At 51.8% G+C, this 26,648-nt stretch overlaps 1 protein-coding gene across 1 annotated transcript; it reads right to left on the bottom strand.

Moving 5' to 3' along the window:
* Positions 1-276: 276 nt before the first annotated feature.
* ATP6V1B1 (ATPase H+ transporting V1 subunit B1) lies at positions 277-25,848 on the bottom strand. The gene is made up of 14 exons (XM_021699161.1): positions 25,731-25,848; positions 19,693-19,748; positions 7,193-7,291; positions 6,892-6,985; positions 6,233-6,310; positions 5,219-5,358; positions 4,701-4,802; positions 4,020-4,117; positions 2,455-2,578; positions 2,137-2,287; positions 1,810-1,892; positions 867-971; positions 548-677; positions 277-457 (listed from the first exon to the last, which is right to left on the bottom strand). The coding sequence occupies exons 1-14, from the start codon at positions 25,846-25,848 to the stop codon at positions 294-296; spliced, it is 1,542 nt and encodes a 513-aa protein (XP_021554836.1). The 3' UTR covers positions 277-293.
* Positions 25,849-26,648: the final 800 nt, after the last annotated feature.

Here is a 26,648-nt window from a genome sequence, read left to right on the forward strand (position 1 = left end):
GGCCTTGGTATTTTGTAAAGTTCTCTAGGTGATTCTCATGTGCTTAATACAGGCGTTAACAACCTTTTGTTCTTTCCCAGTGCGGGGAATCCAGGGAGAGGGATGAAGCGCGGGAGCCCCCTCCCCCCCCCCCACCTCGAGGCGGAGGGGGGGTGTTTGGGGTGGGTAGCTGACAGTGGGCACTCAAGCGGTTGGTTCAGGTGTGTGGGACCTTGGAAGACACGGAGGCGTGCGTAGAATCGGCGTAGAGCAGGGGCTTCCGGGACGAACTACGGGGTCCGCTGTGGGCGGGGCTAGAGCGCAGTGTCGGACGCGGGGTCCTGCGGCGCCCCCTCGCGGGAGTAGAACTCATCGAGCACGCCCTGCGGGATGCGCTTCAGCATCTCCTTGGGGAAGATGCGCAACAGCTTCCAGCCCAGGTCCAAGGACTCAAACACCGAGCGGTTCTCATAGGGGCCTAGGGACGGGGCAGGAGTGTTAGGAGCGTGTGCGCGTATATGTGGCCGGGTAAGGGGGTTACTGCCTGAACGCCCCCAGCGCGCCTCACCCTGGTTGATGAAGTTCTTCTCGAACTTCTGCAGGAATTCCAGATAGAGCAGGTCCTCCGAAGTGAGCGCCTCCTCCCCCACCACTGCTTTCATGGCCTGCACGTCCTTCCCAATGGCGTAGCAAGCATACTGGGTGAAGGGGGGCGGTCCTAGCGGTCACCGCAGGCGGATCACAGGAGCTCAGTGGCCCCCAATTTGGCTGTGTGGGGACCCCAAAAGGGGAGGGATTTCCCAGAGAAAAGCTCGTGGTCCAGGTAGGGCTCAAACCTCTAGCTTCTGAAATTAGCTTACCCACCAGTCCCTGGGCTCTCTCCTTACCAGTTGGTTGGAGACGTCTCCATGGTCTTTTCTCGTCATGCCCTCCCCAATGGCAGACTTCATCAGCCGCGACAGGGAAGGGAGCACGTTGATGGGGGGGTAGATCTGGGCAAGCAGAAGAAGGGAGTGGCAGAAGGCAGGGTCCAGACTTGACTTTCCTTCCTACCCCTACTTGTCTCTCCTCCCCCTGGGGTTCTCAAGAGACTGCTCCTCCCTCCTCCAACAGAGAGGTGGGCTGGTCATGCCCTGCCCTCCTTTATCGCCCACAAATTCTAGAGCTTGGGTATGCACGCGTCTACATGTGTGCTCCTAGACAGGAGGGGGGGCGTGACGTGACATTAGGTAATGAAAGTCACTATTTTAAAACCTTTGATTATTTGGACAAAAACCAGGTTGAAGCTTAATAGTTAATAGCTGTAAAGAAGGAACCTACTGAGCAAAGAGGTAAAAGTCACAGGATTGCCTTTGACATCAGATGGGACAGACACATTTTCTAACCTGTTAGCACATTATTCACCGTCTACTTGTGTCAGTTACCCATTGTTTTGTTCACCAGAGCAAATTACTGGAAAGCAAAGAGAAGTGGTATTTATTGAGTATCTACTATCTGCTGGATGCTCTCTATGTGCCAAATGATTGTATCCTCCACAATGCACTCCACTGAGTGATAAATGCTATTAGTTCTGTTTTATAGGTGAGGAAACCCAGCATCAGAAGGATGAGATGATTTTCACAAGGTTCCCACAGTCAGGTGGTCTGGATTCTAGCCAGACCTGTCTTTGTCTGTGACCACACAGTCTTCCTGGGTCATCTCCTCTTTGGAGTTAGCCTCTCCCGGCCCCTCCTAATTCACAGAGAACTGAAGCACAGCAGGTGAAGGGACATCTGTTAGTGTCTCTGGGGGTGGTGGGGAGAGCACTAAGTTGTAGGAAGGGGACCGTACTTGTCTGTTATGAAGCTGTCTGTCCACGTAGATCTGTCCCTCTGTGATGAAGCCCGTCAGGTCTGGGATTGGGTGGGTGATATCTGCAAGGAAATGCACTGGAGTCAGTGTAGATGGGGCCCACGCCTCCACCCGCTCAGGGCCGCCTGGGCTCTATGGCTCTCATGGGAGTGATGGGGTATGTGGAGCAAGGAAAAGACAGTGAATCCCGTGATGAAGAAACAGAGCTACTGCACATCTACGCACAAAACCACGGGCCCTTTAGGCATCCCGGTGGGAAGGGAGGGCAGGGGGTAGCAGAGGGTAGTGGGCAGCGAAGAGACTCACCGTCATTGGGCATGGTGAGGATGGGGATCTGAGTGATGGACCCTCCCCGGCCCTCCACGCGGCCTGCCCGCTCATAGATGGTGGCCAGGTCTGTGTACATATATCCCGGGAAGCCTCGGCGGCCCGGCACCTCCTCTCTGGCAGCTGAGACCTGCAACGTCAGTGTCGCTGGGGTAAGAAGCGGGGCAAGAGGCTGAGTAGGAGGTTCAGTGACTGAGAAATGGAGTGAGTGGCGGCAGGCTTGGATGGGTGAGTTTTGGGGTGGAAGGACTACGGAGAGGCCGGCATGACCCCGACACCCTTCACCAGCTGCCTCACCTCCCGCAAGGCCTCTGCGTAGGAACTCATGTCGGTCAGTATGACCAGCACGTGCTTCTCACACTGGTAGGCGAGAAATTCAGCAGTGGTCAGTGCCAGGCGTGGGGTGATGATGCGCTCGATCCTGGAGGGACAGCCTGTGTTTAGAGAGCCCAGAGGCCTAGGCCTGTGCTCTGTCTAGCCAAGTGCTGAGTGGATAGTGGACTGCGCATAGCAGCAGGGGGGTGGGTGGGATGAGCCCCAGCTCCCAGGCCCCATGTCGGCTGTGGTTCCTGGGGGCGGGCAGTTCACCACGTCTGGCACTCCTCCCTCCTGCTGTCCTAGGGAGGAAGGGGGGGAGCCTGGAACAGGCCGGGAGTTGGGCAGGAGTGGGACAGGCAGGGCCAGGAGTGTTGATGAGGATGACAGCACCCTGTCCCTGTGGGCCTGAAGGTGCGGGGGGGGGGGGGGGGGGGGGGGGGGGGGGGGGGGGGGGGGGGGGGGGGGGGCGCTGGCCTATCAGAGCGAGGCAGGGGTGGGGCTCCTGCTGCACTTCTCTTCCCCAGCTTCCTCCCCGCCACACTCGGCTCAGGTAGAACACCCTGGATTCCTTCCGGAAGGTTCCCCTCACTGCTCCAGAGCACGGCTAGTGTGCATATTCCATAGGCGTGCCCTGCCCGCCTGGCAGCCCCCTTCCACTCTGAGCTCCCCCGAGTCCCTTCCTCTGGCTCCAGGCTCTCTCAGTCCTTAAGCTCTGTCCTGTGGGTCTTTTCTCTGGTGATGTCATCTTGGCCTCCAGAATTCTGTTACTTCGCTTTTGGAGCCCCTTCAGTACCCAGGACAGTTTTATTAGAATTTTTTTTTCATCCCCCTGACCGACAGATTTAAACTCACATTTCCTGAACTTTAGAAATAGCAGTTTTTCCAAATGAATAAACAAAAAGCAGAATCAGACCTATACATACAGAGAATAAACTGATGGTTGCCAGAGGGAAGGGGTGGGGAGATGGGCAAAAGGGGGGGCAAGGGGCGGAGTCATAGGCTCCCAGTGAGGGAGACAGGCGCAGCAGGGGGAATAGGGTCGGTGGTATGGTGAGAGTGTTACTTGGTGACAGATGGTAGATACACTCGTGGTGAACACAGCACTGACCTACAGAGAAACTGAATCACTACCTTGTACACCTGCAACTAATGTTAACATTGTGTGTCAACTCTATTCAAGTAAAAAAATTAAAAAATAAAACAGCAGTTTCTGTAAATACGTGGTTTAAGTTTTAGTGGTGACTTTGGGGAAGTGACTCAAGAATAAGGAGGTCTGACTGGGGACAGTGGCTGGACACACATGGGAACAACAGAGGTGCTGCAGGTGGCAGGCGGGCTTGTGGTCTGGTCCCCTCCGTCTCTCCCTGGGCTATCCCTACCCCTTACCCAGCCTCAGTTTCTCCATCTGCACAACAAGGGGTTGTTTTCCCATCTCCGGCCCATGGCTATGGTTCTGGGATACTCCTGAGCTCTGGTACTCTGGGTGTTGAGAGGGGACAGGGCTTGCTGCCTGAAGGCAGTCTGGGTACCAGGGGATGGCTCACGTGGGGTCGTTGGCCAAGTTCAGGAAGAGGCAGACATTCCCCATGGTACCGTTCTGCTCGAAGTCAGACTTGAAGAACCTGGCTGTCTCCATGTTCACCTGGACACACAGCAGGGAGAGCTGGAGGGGGCGTCTCTGCAGCCTAAGGGCTGGGGCCCCGGCCCCTCCCATCTCTCCTCAGTAGAGCCTATTGAGTGTCAGTCCCTGGGATGACCCAGCACTTGAGAAGGCAGGGGCTGGGTTTGCACTCCCCAGGCCCCCAAAGAGAAGTTCAGATTTCTTCAGGTTGTGCTCTGCTCATTGCATCCTGACCCCTCATTTAGCCAGCTGCTTCCCTGCTAAACCCCTCCTTGGGCCCCCTGAGGGCCCCGTGGTATCCCCTCCCTGAAGCCGTCTTCCCAAATTCCCTGGCTTCTCCCTCCTCCAGGCCACCCTAGGGCTCATCTTACAGCTGCCATGTCCTTTGGAATGCACGGGGGGACACACTGTACCTAGTCACTGAGCCCCCTTCCCCCTTCAGTCATGCTCTTGCCTCTCCCACCAGATAGGCCTGGACACTGACAGCTTCTCAGGGAGAAGGATTATGCTTCCCTCATCATATCAGGCAGAGCCAGGGTCCAAGAGAGACAAGGCTGCCTGCCCACAGCTTCCAGAATTTGCCAATCTGCCCAGCTTCTCTTACCCCCATGGCCGCAAAGACAATGGCAAAGTTGTCGTCGTGGTAATCCAGCACAGCCTTGGACTTCTTCACCAGCCCAGCCTGGCGGCAGATCTGGGCGGCAATCTGGGGTGGGGTGGATTAGAAGAAGGGTGTCAGAACCAGAGCCCAGAGCCCAGCCCAGTGAGCACCATAGAGGATGATGGATGGAGCAATTTCCAGTCCTTCCTCCTGCCAAGGCCTTTGGTTGGGGGGACGGGGGCGGGGGGATCCTAGGCCAGAAAGATGAAAGGGCTGCCCCAGGTCCTACAGCCTTCCTCAGGGTGAAGGCTTGAAGACCTGCTTAGGGGCACTGAGGAGGTGTTCTGCAGTCCTGAGCCCATGAGTTGCCAGAGGACAGCTACCAGTCTGGACAGCTATGACCCCAGCGTGGCTGGTCCCTGCCTGTTTGATTCAGGAGACCCACTTCACTGGCCCACCAGCCCTGGCCTCTGCCCTGTGCGTTCCTCTTGGTCATGTCTGCAGGACCCTGCAGGCCTCACCTCATTGTGGGGGAGCCCGGCTGCTGAGAAGATGGGGATCTTCTGACCACGGGCAATGCTGTTCATGACGTCGATGGGAGAGATGCCCGTCTGAATCATCTCCTCTGGGTAGATGCGGTCATGGGGGTTGATGGGCTGGCCTGGGAGAGGGCGATCATGGACCCATGCTCAAGGGCTCAAGTCTGTCCCTGCCCTCCCCCAACCCTGCCCCCAACTCCAGAGCAGCACTGTGGAGCAGAATTCTCTGTGATGATGAAAATGTGCTCTAACTACCCTGCCCGGTCCAGTAGCCCTAGTCACATGCGGCTGGTGGGCATGTGACATGAACGTGTATTCCACTTGAATTCATTTGTATCTAAATAGCCACAATCCAGTGCTCCCTTGGACAGTGCTGCCTGGCCCAGCAGAAGTGGCAGGCAGGTGGGAGCTCAGGCTGAGGGCCCCGAGGCTGAGCAGGTGTCGTGCGGGGCTCGAAGGAACAGAGCACAGCCTGGAGAGCTCCTGTCTGAGGGGATGTGTATTCTTTGCTCTGCCCCTGACTTGCTGAGTGGTTTGGGGCAGCTGTGGTCCTCTGTGGTCCTCCACCTATGGGCCTCCATCTCGTCCTCAGAACTGACAGGACTGGAGGACTCAGGATGGCCTCCCACCGGGAAGGGGCTGTGTCTACTGTGGCAAGCCACCCCAGGCAGCTCTGAGGGGCGGGGACAGGGCACTGGGAGGCGGGAGAGTGAGGGTCTTGGGCACCCATGGAACTTTGCACCTGATGATGGCTTTGAAAGGAACAGGACATGAAGTGCCGATGACAGTATTTCAGGCTCTGTGGCAGATTTGGGGACAGAGAGGCCTCTGCAGTTCTCGTCGCACACCCGATCTGTCTGGTAGTCTGACCAGCCTGTGGGTGAGCCCTGGCCCATTGCCCCTGGCCTGTGTCTGGGGCAGAACTTCCAAGGGCAAGGTGTTAGAGGTGGTGGCTGGGTCCCGGAAGCTGTCCAGAGCCTTTCTCTGGTCACTCACCATTGATATCCAGGAAGTCCTCTGCCATGACCACTGGCCCCTTGTCAATGGGCTTGCCAGAGCCGTTGAAGACCCGACCTGAGGGTGGGGGAGGCCATTGGGGGATGCTTAGGGCCAGCCCTGGGTCTCCCTCACTGCTGCTCACCCTCCACACAACCAGCGGCTCCCACCCACCCCTCACGTCCCTCTCCCCTCAGCCCTCAGTTACCCCCCGAGAGAGAGCTGGCTACAGTGACTGTCTCTGTGGGGATCTTCCCTCCTCTCCTGGAAATCTTTACAGGTGAGGCCTTGGCCCAGGAAATGACTCTAATGGAGGGTTTTAGGGCTGGAAAGAGGAGAGGGCCAGGTATGACAGATCTTGGGAGAAAATTGGGGGATGTGCACTCTGTTCCAGCCTAATCCCAAACAGTTGACTACCTACTGTGCCCCCAGTTGATTGAACCAGGCTTCCTCATTTACGGAACATCTGTATGTCCGGCCCCGAGCTGGGGTTGGGGGTCAGAGAGAGAAGACACAACTTCTGACCTCAAAGAACTCACAGGGGAGGCAGACAGGCAAAGAGGCAAGGACAACACAGTGTGCTAAGTGTGAGGTCAGGGAAGCTGGGCCAGGAGGACAGAGGTGCACCGCCCAGCCGCCTCTCCTCCCCCCATCCTCACCCAGCATGTCTTCTGACACTGGAGTCCGTAGGATGTCCCCTGTGAATTCACAGGTGGTCTTCTGGGCATCGATCCCAGAGGTTCCTTCAAACACCTATGGGACAAGAGGTTAGTTACTCTAATAAGGGTCTTGCTGGGGAGAATGGGGCCTTCCATTCTAGGCTCCCTTTGTGCCCAGCTCTGGGCAAGACGCTCTTGGGAAAATAGGACGTTTCCTGCCTTCGGAGCCTATAAGATAGTCAGGAACTTTGTGGGCTCATCCATTTATTCAGCCAGCCAACATCACCCTGACACCACTTACCTGAACAATTGCCTTGGTCCCAGACACCTCCAGCACCTGCCCGCTTCTCTGAGTGCCGTCGGGAAGGGTGAAGTTGACGATCTCAGCATACTGCGCAAACTGGCAGGAGGGGAGAGCAGCGGTGAGACCAAAGGTGAAGTCCCTGTCCCCCCCATCCCTCCTTGACCCAGTCTCAAGCTTCTGTCTCCCCTTTTGTGACCAGGCACTAGTAGAAGTGAACTTGAGGGGCCGGAGGTGGGACATTTGGATTCTGTTTGGGAGGCTGTACACCTGGATGGGCAGGAGCACTGACTTTGGAGTTGGAAGACCAGGGTTAGAACTGAAGCTCTGATGCTTAGAAGCTGTGTGACCATGTGGAAGTTACTTAATGTCTCTGAGCGTTACTTTCCTCATCTTTCAAATGGGAATAATAATAATGCCTACTTCATAGGGCTTCTATGGGGAGAAAGTGATCTATGTGAAGTCATTAGCTGGGGCCCAGGACCTGTAACAGCTCAATAAAATGTAATCATTACTATGGCTGTTTAGGTCCCGTGGACAGCACAGTTGTCCCTGCCCCTGTGGACTAATGGTGAACACATTGGCACAGTGCTCTCTTGGGCGGCCAGGTGTCCCCTCATACCAGTGGCAGTCTTTCCCTAGCCATGGGGCTGGGACTGATTCATGTGTTGTCCTCACAGCTTCAGGAATAAAAAGAATCAGGCAATCACTTCTCTTTTGGCTATGAGCAAGTGTAGTATCTCTTCTTATCCGTTTGAAAAGAACCAGGCTAATATCAGGAATATATACAGAACTCTTACAACTCAACAATAAAAATACAAATACCGTAATTTTAAAAATGGGTGAAGGATCTAAATCGATATTTCTCCAAAGAAGATATTCAAAAGACCAATAAGCACATAAGATGCTCAACATCATTCGCCATTGAAGAAATGCAGATCAAAACCACAATGAGATACCACGTCCCACTCATGAATACGGCTGGAGTCCGAAGGACAGATAACGAGTGTAGTTGAGGGTGTGGACAAATTGGACCCCTCAGACACTGCTGGTGGGAATTTAAAATGGTGCGGCCACTTTGGAAAACACTCTGACGCTTCCTCAAAGGGTTAAACATACAGACACCATATGACCCAGCAATTCCACGGGCCCAACAGAAATGAAAACATGTGACCATACAAAAACTTGTGTATGAATGTATATGAGTGTTCATATACAAGTAGTAGCCTTATTCATAATAGCCCCAAGGTGGAAACAACCCAAATGTCCACAGACAGTGAATGGAGAAATAAAAGATGGTATATCTATACTGTGGAATATTATCAGCCTTAAAAAGGAATGAAATACTGATCCATGCGAAACACGGATGAACCTTGGAAACATGCTAAGTAGGTGAAAGAAGCCAGACTCAACAGGTCACGGATTATATGATTCCACTGATAGGAAGTGTCTGAAATAGTCTGATCCATAAAGACAGAAAGGTTAGAGGTTGCCAGGGGCTGGAAGGAGGGATGATTGGGAGTGACAACTAACAGGTACAAGGGGTTCTTTTGGAGGTGATAAAAATGTTCTGGAATCAAATAGTGGTGATGGCTGCACAACTCTGTGTATATACTTTGGTTGCTTTAATTAATCCCAGCCATTTAAAAATGAAAATGATTTCTGCTTTTTAGTTTTTGCAAGTAGCACTGAAGATAGAAGCTTAGTGAAAGCTAATGTCAGTAAGGGGTGGATAGAATAGTACATTGGGGAGGGATGTGGGAATGGGTTTACATTTGTATAAACCATTGATGTTCTTTCTGTGAAATCAGAGTTGCTGTCTACATTTCATATAAATTTTGAATATTCAAATATTCTGAGAAGGAATATTAAGGATATCTTTGTCCTGTGCTGATTTTTTTTCAAATAAACCTTTTGAATCTTGGAAAAATAAAATAAAAATATATATATATATTTTTAAAAATATATATATACTAAATATATATATAATATAGTATATATATATTTTTAAAAAAAATATATATATATACTAAAAACCACTGAACTATGTGCTTTAAAAGAAGGAAGTTTATGATATGTAAATTATAATTCAATTAAAAAGACAATTAGGCTGTCCTCCAGGACCACAGTAGCAGATTGGGCAGGTGGAGGTCTGCCCCAAGGGAATCCCCTAGCCCTGCAGTCTGTGCATGCTCCGGGAACCAGGGTCCCAGTCTTTCCCCACTTCCAGAAGAGGCTATGAGCTGGGCCAGGAGAGTTGGGCTGGGAGAGCAGACCCTCCCCACTGCCCCTGGCTTCAGCTCTCGTCAGCCCCCAGAGAGCTAAGCCCTGCAACCTGCACCTTCTTCCAGGGGCGGTAATTGAGAGAATGTATTGCATCCTTCAGGCTCCCTCACCTTGCTTCCCTGGTGATTGAGTTATTTCAGGGAGTAAGTGAGAATCGGAATCTAATAAAAATAAAATGGTAAAAAGATGACATCCCTGCCCACGTGTTCCTCATATTCTGAGTTAAAGTACTCCTCTAAATTACTCCTTGGGCATTAGAGGGAATCAGAACTGACATGATAAATGAAATAGAAAACAATGAGAAAGGAGAGCGCCTTGTAGAATAAATCAGGCTGTACCATGTTTTCTGACCATAATCAAAACAAGTTATAAATCAAAAACAAAAAGATGGTTAGACAAACTTCATGTATTTGGAAATTTAAAAACCTAATGTAGAAGACCATAGAATTAGAAAATATTTAGCACTAAGCAATAATGAAAAACTACATATTGACATATATGGATGCATTTAAACTTTATTTTTCTTTTTTTAAAAGATTATTTATTTATTTTAGAGAGAGAGAGAGAGAGCTAGAGCAGGGGGAGGGGCAGAGGGAGAGGGAGAGAGAATCTCAAGCAGACTTCACACTGAGTGCAGAGCCCAATGTGGGGCTTGATCTTATGACCCTGAGATCAGGACCTGAGCTGAAACCAAAAGTCAGATGCTTAACTGACTGCACCACTAGGCGCCCCATATTTAAGCTTTAAATGCTTATATTAGAAAAGAAAAAAAACTAAGTTTAAGAGTATGCAACATGAAAAGTTAGAGAAAAGAACAGCAATAAAACCCCCAATAAAGTAGGATGGGGGATGGGGGGAAGTAGGTGATGGGGATTAAGGAGTACACTTGTGATGAGCACTGGGTGACATATGGAAGTGTGGACATATGGAACTATATTGTACACCTGAAACTAATACAATGCTGTATGTTAACTAACTAGAATTAAAAGAAAAACTTTTTTAAAAAGTCCAATATAGTAGAAGAAATAATAAAAGGTCAGAAATCAACATGGAGAACTAACATATAACAAAGAAGATTAAGCCAAATTGGTTCTTTGAAAAGCCTAATAAAATAGACTGATAAAATAAAACTGATTAAGAGCAAAGACATAAATAAATAATTGTTGGAGTAAAAAAGTCAAAACTAGCTACGCTAATAATATTAAAAAGTAATAAAAAGGAATTATGAACAATTGTATGCAATACAGTTCAGAACTTAGATGAAATGAATAAAGTCTTAGAAGAATACAACTCAAACCAAAACCAATCAAAAACCAAATAGAAAGCTGGAATAGTCCCACAGTCTTTAAGATATTACATAAATAGTGTAAAATCTTTCCATAAAGAAAACACCAGTCCCAGATAGTCTTACAAGTGAGTTCTGACAATGAAAGAACAAATAATTTGAAAATTACTTGAGCTTTTCAGGAGACTGATGGAAAAGGGATGTCTTTAATTAGTTTTATGAGGCAAGGATAACCATGATACAAAATAAGATAATGAAGGGAAAATTATAGGCAATCTCGCTTATGAATATATATGCAAAAGACCTATGTAAAATACTAACAAACCAAATCCAGCAAAGTATAAAAAAGGTCGAGTTACAAACCAAATGATAAAAGAAAAAAGTCAAAAACCAAAAAATAAAAAAGACAAACACACACACAAATAAAAATTAAAAAGACCAAGTTGGAATTATTCTGACAATTCAAGGTTAGTCTAATATTAGAAATCTGGTAATGTAATAAATTTACCTTATTAATGACTTGCAGGATAAAAAAAACTGTTCATCTTAATATACCAGAAAAAGATTTAAAAAACTATCCATGATTAAAACAAAAACTCTGGTGATTAAAGAATCATGATATCCATGGTTAAAGAACAAAACTACTCTTTGAAAACAGAATAAAAGGGAAATTCCTTAACTCCAAAAAGCATCCTCAAAACACCTGCAGAAAACATACTCTGATGTAAAACAATCCCTTTAAAATTAGGAGCAAAACAGGGGTGCCTGGGTGGCTCAGTTGGTTAAGCATCTGCCTTCTGCTCAAGTCATGAACTCAGGGTCTTGGGATGGAGCCCCGCTTTGGGCTCCCTGCTCAGCAGGGGGTCTGCTTCTCCCTCTCCCTCTGCCCCTCTCCCCACCACTTGTGTTCTCTCTTGCTCACTCTGCTCTCTTTCTCTCTGTCAAATAAATTGTTAAAAAATTAGGAGCAAAACAACAATGCCTGCTATCATCATTCTATTCAGCATTACATTGGAAGAATCAGCCAACATAATACGATGAACAGAAAGAAACATTAGAAGGCAAGGAAACTGTAAAATAGAAAACTTTCCAAACCTCAAATGTAGTAAAGATAGGACCCTCCAGGGCACCTGAGGGGCTCAGTCGGTTAAGTGGCTGCCTTTGGCTCACGTCATGATCTCAGGGTCCTGGGATCAAGCCCAACATCAGGCTTCCTGCTCAGCGAAGAGCTTGCTTCTCCCTCTCCCTCTGCTGACCCCCCTGCTTGGGCTCTCTCTCTCTCTGTCAAATAAATAAGAAAATCTAAAAAAAAAAAAAAAAAATAGGACCCTCCAAAAAATGTAGACCAATTTCTCTTATAAATGTAGATACAGAAATTATAAATAAACTATTAGCCAGTCCAATCAGTGTATTAAGTAAACAAACAGGTATGACCAAATAGGATTCATCAAAAGAATGCAAGCCTAGATAAATCAACCTCTGGGAATTTGTCAACATTTCACAATATAATTTGTAATAATAGGGAGGTTTTTTGTAAACACGAATTAAAAGAGAAACCCTACAGGATTATGTAAATAGAAACCCAAAAGGCTTTTGATAACATTCAGCAGTGTTTCTAATACAATCTTACGTAAGACGGGAATGGAAGGCAAAGACTTGAACACTATTTACCAAACCAACATCAACAAGCTTCCCAATGGTGAAACGCTAAATCCACTTTTATTTCTAATAAAATCAGTAATGCGCAGAGATGACTATCGCTGTTGTTACTTAATATTGTTTTGGAAATTATAGTTTATACAATAAGACCCAAAAAAGAGAAATGAAAAAGTATACTAATAAACATAGGTGGAGAAAGCTTTATTTAGAAAAAAAAAAAAAGTAGTGAGAGAGGAAGAGAGGAGACTGTGTTCTTCAGAAATGGCAGAGAAGAAAGGCTGTGGAAATGTTCTAGATTAAAGGAGGCTACAGAGACGTGACCACTAAAGGCGGAACCTGACCCCAGGCTGGGTCTTCTGCTGCAGGGGAGAAAATGCTATAAAAGACTTTATTAGGGCAGCTGGTAAACTGGAATATAGATGGTCGATCAGATAAATGTATCGGTGTAAGTTTCAGAAGTTGGTAACTACTGTTGTTATGTAAGAGAATATCCTTATTCTTTGGAAATAAACACCGGAGTTTTGGGGATAGCTTACCCTTAAAAGATCTAGGAAAAAGTTATGTACACACAAACACACAGAGCAAAAGAGAACAAATGGGGTAAAATGTTAACAACTGGGTGTATGTTCCCCGTACTATTTTTATTTTTTTGAAACTGCTTCAAATCACAAGTAAAATTAAAGTGTGCCAATGGAAAAAGAGACAGAAGTCCCTTCATTGATGATACTGTATATCTAGAAAAACCCAAGAGGCTCTAGCCAAAAAAACAAAACAAAAACAAAGACAGAAGCCCCAGAATTCATGAGAAGTTGGCAGCTGTACACAAGATGCACAAAATCAATCTCTTGTACCACTTGCGTCAATATACTTCAGTTAAAAAAAAAAAAGAATCTCTTTTTTTCTATTCCAGCCATAAATGGACGAGGAAATGGAGAAGAATGGATCCATCCACAATAGGGCCCAAACCCATACAATATCTGGAAATAAATTTGACAAGAGAGGCACGAGAGAATAATAAAATCTTATTGAAGGACATCGAACAAGCCCCGAACAAATGGAAAACAATACTGTTGTCCAAGGCAGAATGACTGTCATAAAAATATCAATCCTTTTCAGAAGTATATAAATTAAATGCATTCCCAATGGATTCTTGTTTCTTCTGGAATTTAATAAGATCATTTTAAAATTCATGTAAGTGTCTGACAATATCCAAAAATAGTTACGGAAAAGATCAGCGTGGAGGACTTGCCTTAGCAGACATGAAAACATGCTCTAAAGCTACTGAAGTCAAACGGTTAAGTGTTGGTGTGGGGCAGACAGATGGATCAGGGGGGCAGATCAGAGTCCAGAAACAAATCCCAGATTTTAGGAGACTGTTGAAGAACAAATGTGGCACATTACTTCACAGGAAAAACAGAATTTATTGAATAAATGGTGCTAACATAACCAGGTATCTACTTAGAAGATCCCCACATCATAAACACACATACGTTCCAGGCATATAAAACCTTTACATATAAAGCTAAGATGAACAAAATACAAGAGCCTTTCTTCTTTCCTTTTCTTAGCTTTTCTAGAAAAGTTGGGTGAGAGAGATGTCTTTAAGATAAGAAATCTGGAAGCCATAAATGCAAAAATAGAGATATTTGATTGTAGGGGTGCCTGGGTGGCTCAGTCGGTTAAGCAGTTAAGCGTTTGCCTTCGGCCCAGGTGACGGTCCCAGGGTCCTGGGATCGAGCCCCACATCAGGATTCTCTGCTCAGCGGGAGCCTGCTTCTCCCTCTCCCCCTGCTCATGCTCTCTCTCAGTATCCTTCTCTCTCTCTCGCAAATAAATGAAATCTTAATGAAAAAATGTGAACAATAAACAAAGCTCCCACAACTCAAAACGTACACCTCCATATGTAGGAAGATTTCACAGAGGAGAAAGTGAAATCCAAACGCATAAAAAGATACTCATATGTAAATAAAAAACAAGGTAGTATTATTCTCATTGATCAGACAGGCAAAATTCCAGGAGAGAACATGTTTGGGGCTGGCAAGGATGCTGGAAAGTGGGTCCTCCAACACATGGCTGATGGGAATGTGAATCCCCACAACCTTGCTGGGCTAGCAATGTTGCCCCCAAATCATCCATATCTATTTAAAATCTACTTTAAAACCAATATACAGGGCACCTGGGTGGCTCAGTCGTTAAGCGTCTGCCTTCGGCTCAGGTCGTGATCCCGGGGTCCTGGGATCGAGCCCTGCATCGGGCTACCTGCTCGGCGGGGAGCCTGCTTCTCCCTCTCCTCCCTGCTCATGCTCTCTCACGCTATCTCTGTCGCTATCTCTGTCTGTCTCAAATAAATAAATAAAATCTTAAAAAAAAAAAAAAAACCAATATACACTTTGAAGCAGCAATTTCATTTTGGGGGATCTACCCTATAGCAATAAAGGCACCAGTATGAAAGGGATATATTTTGCTGTACTACTTGTAATAACAAAGCCTGGAAACACACCGAATGTCTGCCCGTAATGAAACCACCGAATCAATCACAGAACATCCAGGCTACCGCACTGCTATCAAGAAGAATGCTACCGACATGAGGGAATCAGGTTTTTAAGAGACTGACACCAATGTAAACCCTTCAACGTGCACCTTATTTGCCTCTTTACATCAGGATCTTTACCTTGGTTATCTCAAGAGGCTGGGAATAAAGAGGTTAGGGACAAACAGTTAACTTGTCTTTTCTTTCACTAGTTACAAGGAACATGTTTTTTATTTTTATTTTTTGGTAATTAAAATGTAATTTGGGATGTTCAAGTACAGCGCGACTGGTTATCACCATCCTCACTATATTAAATACCCCGCTCTACCTAACATAGTGACGTTAAGGGTCTGGGGGTGGGGGGTGGGGGGCGGTGTGTGGATGGCTCAATTTCCTAACGGAGAGTGAGGAGGGGGGACACTCCCCTAGGGCACCCCTGCGGGCGTGGGAGGGTGGAACTTGAGACCAGAGCGTTTGCAGCTCTGACGGTCACTGGAGAAAGCTCGGCGCAGGCCCCTCCTCGGAGGCCAGGAAAGCGCCCTCGTTCTCCCCCAAACCATCCCTCGGAGCCGGGCTGCTGGGAGAGCAGGGCCTGCCCCTGGAGGAAGGAGCTGAGGTCCGCGCGGCAGCTCAAGTCTAGCGGTCTTTGGCTCGTCGACCACAAGAGGGCGCCCAAGAGCAAGGGCTGGGAGGCCCCGGGCCCGACGTTGACTGCAAGTCCTCGGCTTTCGGCGGCCGCTCTGCGGGCCCGTCTCTCTCTCCGAGGCAGCCGCCGGCCTCCTTGCCGGGTGGGCTGTGGACCTCGGGAGGAAAGCTGCCCGACAGAGCGCAGGCCATGGGCCCGATAAAAACCAGGCAGCCGGCTGATAAAGTCCTCCTTTTTTATGTGGGTTTATGTGGGTGAGGGAGGGCAGAGGAAAGGGGAACGGAGAGGAGATGGCGCCCTGTGTGTCCCTGAAAGATGAAATCAGTGAAATCAGAGGAAACGAACTGTGCATAGCAGAGAGATTGCAGTCTGACGCCGGGAAGAACGGGCAGAACCAGGTCAGAACCACCACACCCCGTCATGGAGGGTGTGGTCTGGAACCCTCTAGGAAGAGAGTACCAGGCTCTTCTGTGTGTGTCTGCGTGAGGGGGCAGGGGTGGTCACAGCCAGTTACAACGGGGAGTGCTGGGGGAGAATTCCAGGGTGCGACAATGAGCTTATCCTCAGAGGAACACCATTTCAGAGCCTGATTCTCTCAACTCCCACCCTGGGTCCCTAGGAGGACCGCAGGGGGTGGGGATGGTTCAGTGACACTCGCGTCCTCCGCTGGGGATTCTGCTGAGTTCTCAGCCAGCCAGGGGTCAGGCAGAGAGGAGCTGCTGCCCGCACTCGTGCACTCGGCCGACTAGAAAGTTCTTAGCAAGCCTGGCAGGACTCCTCTGAGGAAGCACTGGCCTCGAGTCCTTTCCTTCTGACAATGCCCAGGGCAGTTTGGGAAGCCCCCTTTGGAAATTGTCTTCAGAGCTGATATACATGCTTCTGAAAGCTTTTTCTTTTAAAAGTTTGAAGTAGCCACAGACATTTGGAACCAAGTCTGGTGGATAAGGTGAGTGCTATCTTCAAGTCTCAATAAGGCGTTGGTGGTATAGTGGTTAGCATAGCTGCCTTCAAGTCTCAATAAGGACTGGTCTGCATCAAAACACAGCAGTTGGAAGAAGATCTAGAGCAGTGAATCTTCAAGTGTGGTCCCCAGCCCAGCAGCAGCACCTGGGAACTTGCCGGAAATGCATATTCTTGGGCCTCAACCTCAGACTGCTGAATCAGAACTTTGGGTTGGGACCCAAAGAATCCTTCCAGGGGATTCTCATGCGTGCTCAAGTTTAAAAACCGCTGCTCTAGTGAAATCTCTCTAATATATCCCAGGCAGGTGGCTGTCCACTAACCGGACTCCTCTTTAATGCTTGCACAACCTGTGTGTGACCATTTGTGAGATCAGGGCTGGGAGTGTGGATGTTTAATAATCTAGCGGGGCCATTTTTACAGTCTACACTCAGGGGTTTAGCATTTAGCATTTTACAGCCTACACTCACACCTCCAAAAATCAGATGGAACTGTGGAAACTACCTCTAGAAAAATGCACAGGCACACAGATATATGGCTTCAAAGGTTTGCGTACAACCTCGAGGCCCTTATTCCCTGGGCTAAGAACTTCCAGTCTGCACAAAATTCTTCCCCCTAAGCATTTTTCCATTTGAGAAAGATGGAAGCAGGAAGCGTAATTGCTGGTGTGGTTCGATTTGGGCAGAAGGTGGCGCTGTAGAGGAGGAATTGTGGCATTTTGCCCAAGCAACTCCGGAAGAGGGAAGTGGTTGTGGGATGGGGAGAGGGGTACGTAAAGCTGTCTTCTCCATCTCCTGAACTTATGAGACTATACGTAACTGATTTTTTTTTCCCTCTGCAAGTTCAGGGTGTCTCCATCAACCACTCAGTCTGTTCTAAGAGAGTTACAGATGCATCTAATAGTCACAGAGCCACAGGTCTGAGGATCTCTCTCGTTTCCTAGTCTAGCCCCATTTAGTAGTCGGGAGAGCGGATGTCTGTGAAGGCACTGACTCCATACCACACGAGGGGGCAGCAGATGGCACCAACTGTTAATCAGGCGCATTAGCACTTCTGCATTCCAAGCAGAGCGAGTGCTAACCGTTCTCAAGGAGGACTCATAAAAATACATTTATCTGATTTGATCCTCACAACAACTCTCTGATCATTTACTAGATGAGGAAACTAGAGTTTGCAAGCCTAAATAGATGCTTCTCAAACTTCAGGGAGCATCACAGCCCCTGAAGGGCTTTTAAAGACTGACTTTTGCATCCTCCCCCCACCCCACATCCCCCCACCCCAGAGTTTCTGATTCTGTCGGTCTGGGGTAGGAGCCCTAGAATCCGTATTTCTAACAAGTTCTCAGGTAGTACTGATACTGCCAATCTGGAATTGACAGGTAGCTAGTGGGAAGGAGTCAGACTGCGTGACCCGTGCACCCACACACGCATAAACCTCCATCACGCTCCTTCCCAGTGCCTCCCCAGGGCTAGTGGGTCAAACGGGAAGGTCTGTATGAATTCGGAATCTGGTTTCCAGGAATGAGGGGGTTGGATTTAGTCATTCTAACACTTATTCATTCATGCCTCTCATTCATTTACACACCCTTCCTCTGAACAAACTGAGCACCCACAATGGACTGGGTGTTCAGTAGAAGTGCAGTGTGAGGCTCCGGGGGCTCAGGAGTAATGTGCAATTGGAGGGACACTGGGGGGGGCAGGGAGGGGACATGTGGCCAGGTGGTGATCAAATGGCTTGATGGAGCTGCCAACGGGACAGTACGGAAGAGGGAGAGGAGGGACAGGCTCATTGCCCAGGGGCCTGGGCGAAACTTCTAGAAGTGACCTCTCAGCTAGCCCTGGGGGTGAGTCAGAGGAAGGTATGGGGGAAAGGTAGTGGGAGAGGCAGAGGGAAAATATGAGCAAAGGCCTAGAGACATCAAATGGCAGCTCTACGCAGAGGCAGCGTGGATTTCCACGTAGGGAGGGGAGAGGATGTGGCATGAGAGTGGGGAGGTGCACACGAGCCCTTACAGAATGTAGGGCCTGTAAGGTGAAGGTGCTGGGAGTACTAGGTGAGTTTGAAGCAGGGAAGCGAAGGGGTTCAGGTTGCAGGGGGGCAGCAGGGAGAGGACGGCCCCAGTCTGGGGGCCCCGAGGCCATGGCCATAATCAGGGAGCAGTGGGGTGGGAGATTGCTCGTAGATCATTGGCACTGATGGCCTGGGGTCGAGGAAGGGATGACTCCAGGGTGGCACCAGTTTTCCAGTCTGGGTGGGAGCCTGGGGGTGAAACCGTTTGGTGGCAGGAGGACAGCAGAGTGACCTCATACTTTTGCAGGGCCCTTTATGCCTTAAGAATCCCCAACCACAGACTCAAAATGCTGTCAATCTCTGCCACGGTCCTGTGGTTCCCCAGGGGACACAAAGGAGCCCACATCCCATTTCTTTCTGCGAGGCCCACTTTACTTCCTGCCCATGCTGCTGGTTCCCAGGTTGAAATATTCCAAAAACCTCTGAAAACCTTGAGCTCTGGAGAAGAGTTAGCTGACGTTGCTCTTCTGCCTTCCCTTCCTTTGAAAAGAAGCAGCTGGGGGCGCCTGGGTGGCTCAGTCGGTTAAGCGACTGCCTTCCGCTCAGGTCATGATCCTGGAGTCCCGGGATCGAGTCCCGGGATCGGGTCCCGGGATCGAGTCCCGCATTGGGCTCCCTGCTCGGCAGGGAGTCTGCTTCTCCCTCTGACCCTCCCCCCTCTCATGTGCTCTCTCTCATTCTCTCTCAAATAAATAAATAAAATCTTAAAAAAAAAAAAAAAGAAAAGAAGCAGCTGATGGAAGAGTCCAGCCTTGTAAGCAAGTTCAATACAACCATCCCACTGATAAAGAGGCACAACAGCCTGGATTCCCCAGGTCCTTGGTGGTAGGTGTGGGTCCCGGAAGGCCCAGAGCGGGAGTGAGCGGGAGTGAGCGGGGGCACTGAAAATGCAGGAAGGGAAACCGGGGGTGGCTGGGGAGACAGCTGGGGAGGAAGAACGTGGGGATGGGTGACAGGGAATTACAAGGGATGGGTGGGCCCATGGGAGACAGCTAGGGGCAGGGCAATTTAGAAGAAATCCCGTACAGGGGCTGGGGAGCCCTGGGAAGAAGTGGAAATCTTACCTTGACCTGGTCCAGCACCACCAGGGGCCCATTGACACTGCACACCGTCCTGTAGGCTGGGGGAGGGGTGGAGGTAGGTGAGGGTCTCTCACACACACACACTCACACACACACACAGAGGAATCCTCCGCTTTCCCTCCCTGTAAGCACCACCCCCACCCCCTTCCCAGTCTGGGCTGTCAGGGTCATTAGCTGTGACAGGGCCAGCCACCATTGCTGCAAGGGTCATGCCCCTGCCCGCAGGGCCACCTGCTGGCTTGGACACCTGCAGGAGGCAGGGGAGGGCCAGGGTGAGGGCAGAGGCCCCTCAGAGTCCTCTCCTCCCCCTCAGCCACGAAGAAGTCTTTCTTATCTTGAGGCTGCTTCCCCTCTGGCCTCAACCCCCATCTTACCCACTCCCTCCTCTCTGACCCACAACATTTTCCAAAAGCTTCTGGCCCCCAGCTAGAGATGATGAGAGAACTGCCCTCCCTCTGTGGCCCTCCGGGGTCACTCGACACTGACTGAGCACTGTGTCTGTGCACATGTGCACCTGTTGGGGGAGGGGGGGGTCAGGCACCAGTGAGAAAAACCAGCCAGGGTCCATGCCTTGTCATGAGGCCTTGCCAGGGGGCATCCTGGACGACCTGGGCTCCCTGAGTGCCTGTGGGGGAGGGGAAAGAATGACAAGGAAGGAGGAAGAAGAAGAATGCCCTAGTCCTAGTCGCTGGAGAGACCCACAAATGGAGAAATGAGCTCAGCTTACAGAGAGCCTCTAACTCCAGTCTTGGGGACCCCAGCAGGAAAGCCATGGACTGCAGACAGGAAGCCTATCTTGGTTCTGCTGGAGGCTAGCTGGGAGACCGTGGAACTCTCCCTGACCCATGACCCTGGGATATACAGCTCTTCCCTGGGGTCCCTGTGGAGCACCAGTGGGACGGCTGAGATGAGGCGCCCTGACAAGGCAGGATGGTCAGAGTGTCTCTAAGGTCACTGGGTCGGTCACTCACAGGTTGGAAGAACATCAGAGGGAAGAGTGGTCTAACCCTCTTTGCAAAAGCGGAGGAGAATGGGGATGAAAACGCTAGCCCAGGGTCACCCAGCATGCTTGTGGCAGAGCTGGGGCTGGGATCTCAGCCACTTGCCCTCGTGCTTCCGTGCAAGCCTGGTGCCAAGTCACCCTGCACTAAGAGAAACTAAATGCCCCCAGCTCACGTCTTCCCCAGTCTGGGGCTCAGTGGTCAAACCCCTCGTCTGATCTATGTTCTTTTCACTGAGACTTGGGCTAGGAAGACCGACTGGGCAAGGCGATCCTTGTGGGGATGTCTGCAAGGCTCTTCTGAGCTTATGGACTGCTAGGGAAACTCAAGAACAAGAGGGCACGAGGAGACCCGTCCTTTTGGGCTTGGACCTGGATCAGGGGAACTCCTTCAGCTTCCTTCAGAGGATGGGAGGAGGTATCTATCCAACCTTCCCTCTTAGGCCAACCTTTCCTCCCCACTGGGGCCATCCCCAGAGATGACTGCTCTCTGGGGCAGAGGGCCAGCATCTCCCCTTCTGTTGGCCCTCCCATCAAGCAAGCTCTGATAGCTTCCATCTTGTTTTGTTTTTTAAGATTTTAGTTATTTGAGAGAGAGACACAGCAAGAGAGGGAACACAAGCAGGGGGAGTGGGAGAGGGAGAAGCAGGCTTCCCGCGGAGCAGGGAGCCCAATGCGGGGCTCGATCCCAGGACCCCGGGACCATGACCTGAGCCGAAGGCAGACGCTTAACGACTGAGCCACCCAGGCGCCCCTGGTATCTCCCATCTCAAAAACCACCCCCTCAGCCCCAGTCCTTGCACAGCTGCTGCCCTTCACAACCCACTTTCTGGCAAGTACGCTCCACTGCTGACTTCCTTTGCTCACCTTCCACCCTCTCCTGCCGTTCTCCACTGTGGCTTCTCTCTAGGCCACCCCAAGGGATCAGGCACAGTGGAACAGAGCCTCATTTTAAAAAGCCCTGGGAAGAGCTGGCCTCTTGCTGGCCCTATAGAGAAAATACCAGACTGGCCAAAAGGGCTGAGATGACCAAAGCAACATGCCGAGTGGGTGGGCTGGGGGGGGGCAGTTGGGGCTCAAGGTCCACAAAGCCCCAGGGAACTCTTTCCAATTCTGCCTCAGAGTCAGTCAAGTCTTTCAACTTCTCCCTTCCTTCACAGCAGGCTTCCCCCATTTCACAGCTTCTTTCTGCGAAACCTGTTACCTGGAAATCCCCACAGCTGCCTTGGGGAGGGCACCTGAGGTGGGGGGAGCAGTGGTGAGCAGCTGGGGGCAGCCCAGAGGCCAGGAGGAAGGCTGCCTGCAGCAGGGCCCTCAGGCTGGGCGCCCAGCGTGTGGTCTGTGAGCCCCCAGTCCATCCCACCAGCCTCAGCCATAAGCCGGCTTTCTGGGTTTCCAGAAGCACAGGCCTGGCTCTCTCTCCTGGGCTTCCTAAATGAGTCGTCACTCCATAGCCTGGGCCCTTCACTGCAGATAATCCACTCTGGCTGTTTCTGTTCAGCATCCGGCTTTTCATATCCTTCAACACCCTGCCCTTGACTGAGTCCTGCAGCCCCCTGGCTCTGCTCCCCCCTGACGTCCCACAGCCCCCAGGCGGGCACCCTAGAGGTGTCTTCCCCAGCCTGTGGTCCTTAATGAGATGGATTATGTCTCCCCCCTCAGACCAGAGCTCTGTGTCTCCCCGGTCAGACTAGAGAACATCTTTTCTTCGAGGCTGTCTCGTTTGGACACAGCCAAGGTGGTGGCTGAGCAACAAAGATGTCCTTGTCGGGAAGCCAGGCTTTTTGTGTGTACCCACCCCCAACTGATTGTGTCCATCGCATGCAGCGGCCAACTGAGGCCCAGAAGTTGGCTGATTTCTCCTGGGGCACCCACAAGTCAGTCAGCACCCTGTGGCACTCCCCCAGCCTTGGGACCTACTGGTCAACCCTGGTGAGGTGAAGTGGGGGAGGGTCATGCCGGAGGCAGGAGGCTGGCCCAGAAGACCTCTGAGGGGCACTCCCTCAATAGGCCTTCCTGAGACTTTGCAGACACTCCCTCCCTCTGCTCTGCCCCCTCCCCTTTTCCATTGTCCTAGCTGACACTCTGGGTTGCACTTAGGGCTGCAGGCCTGGCGCCCCTCCCTGCCCCCATCTCCCCCGCTGCCTTCCCCTGTCAAAGGCTCAGCGGGGCTCCGCGCAGCCCACTAATTAGGGCCTGCCCAGCCACACCTGCAGCGTCCTGGGAGAGGGCTGAGCCGGCTGCCCAGGCGTGAGGCCGGGGTGGGGGCAAGCCGGGGGCCAGTAGGTCTCCCACCTCCTTCCTTATCCCCTCCGGACGGATTAGGGGAGGGAGGGCCAAGGCTGGAAGCCCAGGCTTCTTAGAATCAGCCCAAGACCTGCCGGGTGGAACTCTCTGGCCTTCCGGTGGAGGAAACCAAGGCAGGCAGCAAAGCTGGGGGTTTGGCATTCCAGCCCCCGGGTGATCTGACCTGGCTCTGCCCCTCCAGCCTGGCTGACAGCCTGTGGGTGCAACCTTTGCTCCCGCTGCACCCTGCCCTCCCTCCTCCCACTGCCTCCCCCCTGCCCCCGCCAAGCGCCTTCTGCCCCACACAACAGATAAAGCTCCATGCCACCTCCTTCCCCTGGGGAAAGAGCTCTAGCTCTGAGGGAGGCAGCCGGGTCCCTTCTTAACCAGGGCAGATATTGCTGGGATTCACCCCCATCCTATTCTACCCTGCCCCCTCCTTTCTGGCTTATTCCCTCAGCCACTGCAGTGAGATCACCCTTAAGGCCTTAGGCCTGTTGGTCCACCTCCTCCTCCAGGAAGCCTTCTGTTCGACTCACCCCAGCCAGGGCTGAGGAAGCCCTGGGGCTGGGAGCCAGTTGCCCCATCCCTGTCCCTCTGGTCCCGCAGCTCTCCTCCTAGACTTTCTGTCTCTACTTAAAAGTTCTCCTGCCCAGCAATCCGTAGAGTCCATGGAGTCCTCCAGTCGGAGGGCAGAGAGAGACTCAGGAGTCCTGCCTCTCCTGACCTGACTGCGCAGCTCTAGTTTTGCACACACTCCCCCCACCCCCATCCTCACCCCTCAGGCCCCCCAGAGGAGGAAGGGGGTGGGAACCGGAGGATGCCGTGGGTGCAGAAGCACACTGAGGAATCCGATCTGCTCCTGGGTGGGGGAGGCTGTCGGCGGGGCTGGGGCTGGCCCCTGGGGGTACCCTATGAGGGCACTGGTGTGCAGCAGAGGCGGTAGCCTTTGTCCCTGCGGGAACGAACGTCTTTAATGCAGGTCCGGAGAAGAGTCGGGGTGGAGGGGCTCCCCATCTGCGGAACCTTGTCTCGGGGTCAGCTGTTGGGTGTGACACATTCACCTGAGTGAGGGCCCCATGAAGTGACACAGAGGCAGACACGAGGGCGCTGCCACCCCTGGGTTCCAGCCTGGGTCACATCTCCTGGGTGTTTCCCTGTACCAGGGCTTGTTGACTTTAAATAAGGTGCTGGCTAGAGGCAACCGGCTGGAGGGGGCCCTGGGGTGAGGTGCCACCCGGCAGGGTCCTGGGGAGGGCACGCTGCAGGGGGCGTGGGGGAAGAGCCTGCCAGGGTGGGCTCAGATCTCCACCAGGCCTGGGCTCTGGGCCCAAGTGGGGGGGCCAGTCACGGGGTATTTCTGGGCCTTCATGACCCCTGCTTTGCCCCAGGGGAGGATCTGGGCCTCAGCGCTTCCCCCATGCCTCCATGGCGCTGGGCCTGCAGGGCCTCCTTGCTAAATCTGATCCCATTCAGTTCCTCCTCAGCTGGAATGTGCTCCACCCCTCAGTCCCTGCCTCAGGCCTCTGGAGGTGCCTCACACCCCCTGCTCCGTTCCTCTGCACCCCGGGCCTGCCCACTTTGCACTTGGTCCATTCTGGGCGGATGCCAGCCCCATTCAATGCAGACCCGGCTCTCTGGGCTGCCCCGCCAGCCGGCTCCTCCCCCTATGGTCTGGGTAGCAACAGACCGAGGGCGGAGGGCGGGGTGGCTGTTCTAGGCCAGCTTCTCTCCACACACGCGCTGTTAGGAGCCTCAGGCTCTACTTGGCCTGTGCTGGCCAGGCCGGTTTAGTCCAGTGAGCCGGGCTGCCCGAGAATCCGAGATTTGGAGAATGACCTTGGCAAGGAGAGATGGAGGGGGTACTCTCTTCGGTCCCCAGAGCCTTACTGGTTTCTGTGCCCCAGATACCTGGACACACCTCAGGATGGTCCCCTCTGAATTCTGAATTCTCCCCGTGCCAGGCACTCCCCCTGCCCCCAGCTGTAGAGACACAAACATATGACATCACCTGACCACGTACCCACATTCTCCCCATGAGCACGCATGCTCGTGCACGGAACCACACACTCACCCTGACTGTACAAGCATGCACATATATTGTTACACATTTCCTCCCTCTGATCATACACACTTGAAAGCTGTCACGCACATATTTACACCTGTCCTCACCCAAGTGAAGGTGGGAGCACGCACGTACCCAGGCACGCTCCTTCCCCTGGGTTATACACACAGACACCTTCCCCCAAAGGCACGCATGACATGGACCCATTGACGTGACACACAGTGGCGTGTCTGTCCCCATCCTGAGAATGCACACATGGTCCACCTTGCCGCACGCATTCCCTGAGAACTCCTGATCATACATTTCCTCGCACACGCACACACACCCCCAACACACACACATTCACACAGAGCATGTATCACAAACACACACCCTTGGGGCAGTGGGGAACTCTCTCTGGACTTGGGGCCTCAGGGCAGGGTAAGGGTGATGACCGAGAGGTTCCCGCAAGGAACTCCCCCGCCTTCTCCTCTGGGGTAGCCTGGGCTGGGGACCCCATCCCCCCATCTGCAGAGGTGGCCCCTTGTCTGGGCGGTCCATTGCCTCACTCTGATGGACCGAGAGCCCCCTAGATCTTCCTCCGCCTCAGAGCCTCCTCTTTCCCTGAGCCTAAGAAGCTCGAGCCACCCAGCAGCCCCCACCCTCACCCACTGCGGGGACTGTACTCACTGACACGGGGGTGGGTGATGTAGTTTCGGGTGACCGCTTGCATGTGTTCCCGGGCTCTGCCCAGATCACAGCCACTGCCGGGGAGCCCCCCGGGCCTACTGCCTACCCTTGTGTCCATGGCGAGGCGGCAGCCTGGGAGCTGAGGAACTGAGCGGGCTGGTGGCGAGCGCAAACTCTTCAAGCCAGGCGGGAGCTGGAGAGAACTGATCAGACCGCCCCGGTGGCCACCCCTCCCCTCGCCACTCCCGTCCTCCCTGAGTTGACTGTAAACAGGGAAATCGGGTCCTGGAGCTCTTCCAGATCTGGGAGGGGCCCTAAGCCACCTGCCGCAGCAGCAGAGGGGAGGGGAGGTGCGCAGGGGTAAGGCTGGCCCTCTAACCTCTGAATTTGGCTTTTCGTTAGCCCCCAGCCTGCAGCCAGTATGAACTCAGCTCCTCCCCCTGGAACTCCAGGTGCTCTCACAGCCCCTTGCTCCAGACCACATCTCTTCCTGGTCTCCGCACCACATGCACTTTCTGGCAGGCTGCCCTCTCTTCACGTCGCTTCCTCACTGTCTCCCCTGACCTGCCCTCACCCTGCACCCCTTGCCCTGATCATACCCGGGTACTTCTTCCCCTGCACCATTCCATCATCATCTTTTTTTGAACATCTATAGAGGATCATTCTTCTGCCAGCTTCAGGGCCACCTCCTACAGGAAGCCTTCCCTGCATCCTCCAGCACTCTGGATTCACCACACATCTGGTGTCTTCCCTTTGTCATGCCCTTTTGGAGCATTGCCTCTTGTCACTGCCCCTAGACTCTGAGCCCCCACAGAGCTGAGCTTATGTCTCCTCCATCAAACTTGGGTCTCTTTAAGCCTTTCAATCTCATCATACTGAGAGCTTCCTGGAAACCAGGGTAGGTCTCCCTCTATCCGA

Source organism: Neomonachus schauinslandi, chromosome 10 (assembly GCF_002201575.2).
Source record: "Neomonachus schauinslandi chromosome 10, ASM220157v2, whole genome shotgun sequence".
Taxonomy (NCBI): Eukaryota; Metazoa; Chordata; class Mammalia; order Carnivora; family Phocidae; genus Neomonachus; species Neomonachus schauinslandi.

What these genes read in the sequence shown, in the direction of transcription:
- ATP6V1B1 (XM_021699161.1), bottom strand. Translation starts at nt 25,848, where the DNA reads ATGGACACAAGGGTAGGCAGTAGGCCCGGGGGGCTCCCCGGCAGTGGC. An exon ending in GGACTTCCTGGATATCAATG is followed by an intron (nt 5,359 to 6,232) that starts GTGAGTGACCAG and finishes GCCCTCTCCCAG; the next exon opens with GCCAGCCCATCAACCCCCAT. An exon ending in GAAGAACTTCATCAACCAGG is followed by an intron (nt 458 to 547) that starts GTGAGGCGCGCT and finishes CCCCGTCCCTAG; the next exon opens with GCCCCTATGAGAACCGCTCG.